The following is a 6000-nucleotide window of genomic DNA, read 5'->3' on the forward strand; positions in this document are numbered from 1 at the left end:
ATATACTGTTAAATAGTATCATGAGCACATGGAATTCTCATGACCACATGGAATTCCCATGACTGTAACAGTGTAATTGGTCAACAGAAGGAATATATTCAGTTATTTAGTCATATGAGATACTTTCCAATTAGAACAAAGGGTAAATTACATTACCAAATGGACATAGCTTATTGATGCTTTCCTCTCTGCTGTGTTAATAATGGACTCACGACCAGTAAGGACTCTACCTACCAGATTAGAAGGGCACTGGATGTCATCATCTAGGGCTTATATCCCTTAAAAACCCAAGAATACCTCAGTAACACCTAAAACATTGGTATTTCTCTTAGGATAATGAAGACGTATTTGCTATCAGATGAGAGGTAATGGAGATTTTGGTTTGTTAGTTGACCTTTATCTTTCAACCTATTTGCCTGTTTCCTTTTTCATCTATTTGTCTTATTTCCATTGGAAGTAGAAGAGGAGTTTGATTAGAGATTCAATATGAGATTTCGTGTATCCACCTATACTTTTAATTTTAATTTCTTTGTATATCTAAGTCTTGACCTGTAGCTGAAATTCCAGAACTGAGCCTAGTAGTTTTATGTGTGACTATGCTTAAAGAATTGAGGGGTTTTTATCCTTCACTGTATAAGTATGAAGTATTTTCCTACTTCAAGGATTTGTTAGTAAATAAAACAAAGCCTCTTAAAGAAATTCTGTTAGTATTGCTTTATGGAGATTAAGTACTATCTTGAATCTAATATTCCCCAAATTTCCCCCAAACAAGGAAAACTGAATTTTTACTGTTTTATATATGCCATCTTTTTCAAAAAAATATTCTCAAAGAAATTATGACTCAGAGCATTTTTATATGAGAATCCAAATTCAAATAATCAAAATAAATTCTTATACAACTCAGGTAGGTTTGATAATTTTTTTATAACATAGGTATGCATCTTCTCTCTGATCTTATCAAAATGGTATATAAAACAAGGATTTAAAATTCTGGAAAATGTAAAATCATTTATTAATCAATTAGAATTATAATTCTGACAGATTTATAATGAGTCCACTGGAATATAACCTCTATGCTTCTTACTTGTTTAAAATTTGGGTTTAGTTTTAATAAAGTAATTAGTGGATCTTTTCTGGGTAATTTTTAAATAAGACTAAGTACTGAAGCATTGGTCATGGTGAGGGTGTGTATATATGTGTGTGTGTGACATACCTTTCTAGAGCGCTCATTTCTTTGGTTCATGTTAGCAAGTGTGTTCACTTTTGCTACTTAAAAATAATGTTTGCTACCTTTAAAAAAGGTGTAAGTAAATAAAATGTTTGTGGCCCTTGGGGGTTATATTCACAGTGTTCCTGGGCTTTGTTAGTTAATAAATAATTATAAATAACAGAAGATTCTCAATTTTCCACCTTTAAGTTGACAAAAACTCTGTTCTTGACCAAACTTTATTTAGACTCTTCTGAGCCCTCTTCTCCACTAGATCTCAACCTGAGGCACACCCTTGATGGGCTTGCATAGCCCAGTTATAGTAAGAATCCTGCTAAATTATTATAGAAGAAATTCCCTAGCCTCGACACCTAATAAAATTTCTAAACCTCTATTCTTGATATCTGATCATCCTTTCCTGCCCTCAGTAAGCACCTGTAAAGTCAGTTTAGCAAGAATTCTTCATATCTTTAGGTACTTCCATTCACTGCCATGCTCCCTGCCTCCAACTGCTTCTCTTCGGCAGTAAATTCCCACTTGTTTTAATTGTATTGGAAATTGACCTCATTTCTTTTTATATCATTTTATTCATTTATTTTTGGCTGTGCAGGGTCTTCGTTGCTGCACGGGCTTGTTGCAGGTTGCAGCAAGTGGGAGCTACTGTCTAGTTGCAGTGCCTGGGCTTCTCATTGCAGTGGCTTCTCCTGTTGCAGATCATGGGTTCTATGGCATTCGGGCTTCAGTAGTTGAGGCACAAGGGCTCAGTGGTTGCAGCTCGTGGGCTCTAGAGCACAGATTCAATAGTTGTGGTGCGTGGGCTTAGTTGCTTTGCAGCATGTGGGATATTCCCGACCAGGGATGGAACCCATGTTCCCTTCATTGACAGGTAGATTTTTCACCACTGAGCCACCAAGGAAGCCTGGGAATTGACCACACTTCCATACCAAGATCTCTTTTTCCATATTGCAGTAGTTTCTGAATAAAATCAGTTTTTGCCAAACTAAAAATAGAGCTACCATATGATCCAACAGTCCCACTCCTGGGCATATATCTAAAAAAAAGATGAAAACTTTAGTTTAAAAAGGTACACTTACCTCAATGTTCACAGCAATAGTATGTACAATAGCCAAGACACGGAAGCACCCTAAATGCCCATCAATGGATGAATGGATAAAGAAGATATGATGTATATATATATATATATATATATATATATATATATATATATACAATGAAGTATTATTCATCCATTAAAATGAATGAAATAATTCCATTTGCAGCAACATGGATGGACCTGGAGACTTTCATACTAAGTGAAGTAAGTTAGAGAAAGACAAATATCATATGCTATCACTTATGAAATCTTAAAATATGATATAAATGAACTTACTTACAAAATTCATTTCTTTTTCACAGACATAGAAAGCAAACATGGCTATCAAAGGGGAAAGAGTTTGAGGTTAACATATACATGTGGACAGAGGTGCCTGGCGGGCTGTGGTCCATGGGGTCATGAAGAATCAGTTGTGACTGAGCAAGCACACGCACACTCCTATATATATATAATAGATAAACTACAAGGACCTACTTACTGTATAGCAAAGGGAACTGTATTCAATATCTTGTAATAACTTGTAATGGAAAAGAACCTGAAAAAGAATATATATACATGCACGCATACACACACACACACAAACTGAAGTCACTTTGCTGTATACCTGAAACTAACACAACATTGTAAATCAACTATAAGTTCTTTTTAATTTAAAAATATCAGTTTTTTCCACTTAAACTATTGCCATTCTTTTTTTTAACAGTCCCATCTGTGAAATAAATGTTAATTACTTTAGCTAAAATCATAAAATGGATGATTGAAACTGTATTAGAAGTAATTATAGTCCCTCAAAATATGAGTAGCAATGCAACATAATAGGATCTGGTTTTGTTCATCAAGGAAAATAAAAGGACAAATTTATCCTATGATAAAATGTCTGCTTATTCCAAAGTCTGAAATAGGATATTAAAAGACAAAATACAATGCAGATTGAAGTTTGGAGAAGTAAATTGTTTGCCTTGGTCATATATACATACATATGAATATAAATATAAATTAAACTATATAATATTTAAATAATGATACTAAAAAGAAAAAATGATACATGTTAATATTTTCGCAAAGTTTGCATAGTTCATAGTTTTTGATAGGTTTGTTTTTTTTAACTTAGGAATGCTTTACCACCAAATGCTGTATTGAATGAAGACTCAGTTCAGTTCAGTTCAATCGCTCAGTCATGTCTGGCTCTTTGTGACCCCATGAACTGCAGCCCACCAGGCCTCCCTGCCCATCACCAACTCCCGGAGTTCACTCAGACTCATGTCCATCAAGTCGGTGATGCCATCCAGCCATCTCATCCTCTGTCATCCCCTTCACCTCCTGACCCCAATCCCTCCCAGCATCAGAGTCTTTTCCAATGAGTCAACTCTTCACATGAGGTGGCCAAAGTACTGGAGTTTCAGCTTTAGCATCAGCCCTTCCAATGAACACCTAGGACTGATCTCCTTTAGAATGGACTGGTTGGATCTCCTTGCAGTCCAAGGGACTCTCAAGAGTCTTCTCCAACACCACAGTTCAAAAGCATCAATTCTTCGGCACTCAGCTTTCTTCACAGACCAACTCCCATATCCATACATGACCACTGGAAAAACCATAGCCTTGACTAGACAGACCTTTGTTGGCAAAGTAATGGCTCTGCTTTTGAATATGCTATCTAAGTTGGTCATAACTTTCCTTCCTAGAATTTGGATTTCCCTGTTAGAATGACATGACAAATTTATATTGATGTATTTGTTCTGCTCCTGACTAAAAGAACTAAATGTTATTTTTATGTGTAATTTTCCTACTTAGAGATTCTTTAGCTTAAAAAAGTAATTTTTTGCACCTTATGCTGACTTTACATACTCCATGAAAGGTATAGTTAATTACTTATGAAAAGTTAATGTTTGTGCTATTATGTATTTTCAATATTAATATATTTGCACTCATTAACAGGTAGTTGTCCTACAATTGTTTCTGTTTTCAGCTATCTATACTACTTATACTACTGTTGTGGCTTGATTTGGGTCCACCAAACAGACATGTCAAAATTTTAAACCCTGATATCTATGAATATGGACATACTTGGAAATAGGGTGTTTGCAGATATATTCAAGGTAAATAGAAGTTATCCCAAATTAGGGTAGATTAGGAGATACTTCTCCCTGTTCTGAAGGCCTTAAAGAAATCTTCCCTCTTAGGTATTTCTAAAAATTACTTCTTATAAACATTATTCCTTAAGAATTTAGGTTCAAGGTTTCTGTATACTTTGATTTTAAATACTCTATATGTAAGTCTCTTTTCAAAGGTGAATGTCTCTGCTTCCTAAGTAAAAGACAAAATGGACTCAATATCTTTCTGTAATCAAATCAAAGACAAACAAGATTCTTTCTGACTGTGACCATCAACACTGAACATTAGTAATCAAGAGCTCTTCACAATACAGTGAAGAAATCGCTCATCACTTTAGAGATCTCCTGTAATTCACTAGCTGTTTGCATACTCTCCTCATTGCAACCCTCATTTCATGATTCCTGAATGTGTAAATAACAGGATTCAGGAAAGGAGTGAGAACTGCATCAAATATAGCCAGAAACTTATCCAGGTGTGTGGAGGAAAATGGCCATATATAAAAAAACATCAAAGGACCAAAGAACAAGACTACTACAGTGATGTGAGCTGAAAGTGTGGACAGAGCCTTGGATGAACCCACTGAAGACTGTTTCTGAACAGTGAGAATGATGATAATGTAGGAAATGATCAGAATGAAGAAGGAGCCAACAGAGATGAATCCACTGTTGGCCGTGACCATGAATTCTAGCTGGTACGTATCTATGCAGGCAAGTTTGATCAACTGAGGAAGGTCACAGTAAAAGCTGTCCAACACATTTGGGCCGCAGAAGGGTAAGTTTACCACGCAAGCCAGTTGAACCATGGAGTGGATAAGGCCAATAATCCAGGCAGCCACTATAAAGAAGACACACATCCTTGGGCTCATGATGGTCAGATAGTGGAGAGGCTTACATATGGCAACATATCTGTCAAAGGCCATGGCAATGAGCAGCACCACCTCCACCCCACCAATGATGTGGATGAAGAAGATCTGAGTGATGCAGCCACTAAAAGAAATGACTTTATGCTTTCTGAAAAGGTCATAAATCATCTTGGGAGAAAAGATAGTAGAAAATCCCAGGTCAATGAAGGAGAGGTTGGCCAACAGAAAGTACATGGAGGAGTGTAAGTGAGGGTCAGCAATAACGGTGAGCATAATGAGCAAGTTTCCCATTGTGCTTGCTATGTAAAAACTAGAGGAGAACACAAAGAGGAGAAGTTGAATCTCCCAGGAATTGGTGAGTCCCAGGAACACAAACTCTGACACCATAGACTGATTTGTTCCATACATTGACTTTGTAGGTTTGGCTACCTGAAGGACAACAGAAAAATGTAAATTATGATGATTATGTTAATAAACTAGAAGAGAAACCAAAGTTATGCAAGCCTATTTCTACTCTTGCATGAAAATTACCTCACAGCCTTTGCAGTGTGATCACACAGAAAAATTAGTTGCTGTCTTGTGGAGCTATTCTCGACCACAAAGTTGGCTTTCCATTTAATACTTTCATTTTCCTTTCCGGGTGACTGCTCTGATATTACTCCTGAAATACACGATGGTCAACAAGAGTAACAGGAATTCAACCCC

At 36.3% G+C, this 6000-nt stretch overlaps 1 protein-coding gene across 1 annotated transcript; it reads right to left on the reverse strand.

Moving 5' to 3' along the window:
• Window positions 1-4761: 4761 nt before the first annotated feature.
• LOC101109452 (olfactory receptor 4F3/4F16/4F29-like) lies at window positions 4762-5706 on the reverse strand. The gene has a single exon (XM_004010964.2). It carries the CDS (start codon window positions 5701-5703, stop codon window positions 4762-4764), a length of 942 nt encoding a protein of 313 aa, XP_004011013.1. The 5' UTR covers window positions 5704-5706.
• Window positions 5707-6000: the final 294 nt, after the last annotated feature.

This window comes from Ovis aries, chromosome 7 (assembly GCF_016772045.2).
Source record: "Ovis aries strain OAR_USU_Benz2616 breed Rambouillet chromosome 7, ARS-UI_Ramb_v3.0, whole genome shotgun sequence".
Lineage (NCBI taxonomy): Eukaryota > Metazoa > Chordata > Mammalia > Artiodactyla > Bovidae > Ovis > Ovis aries.

Coding starts and splice junctions, on each gene's coding strand:
- LOC101109452 (XM_004010964.2), bottom strand. CDS start 5,703: ATGTATGGAACAAATCAGTCTATGGTGTCAGAGTTTGTGTTCCTGGGA.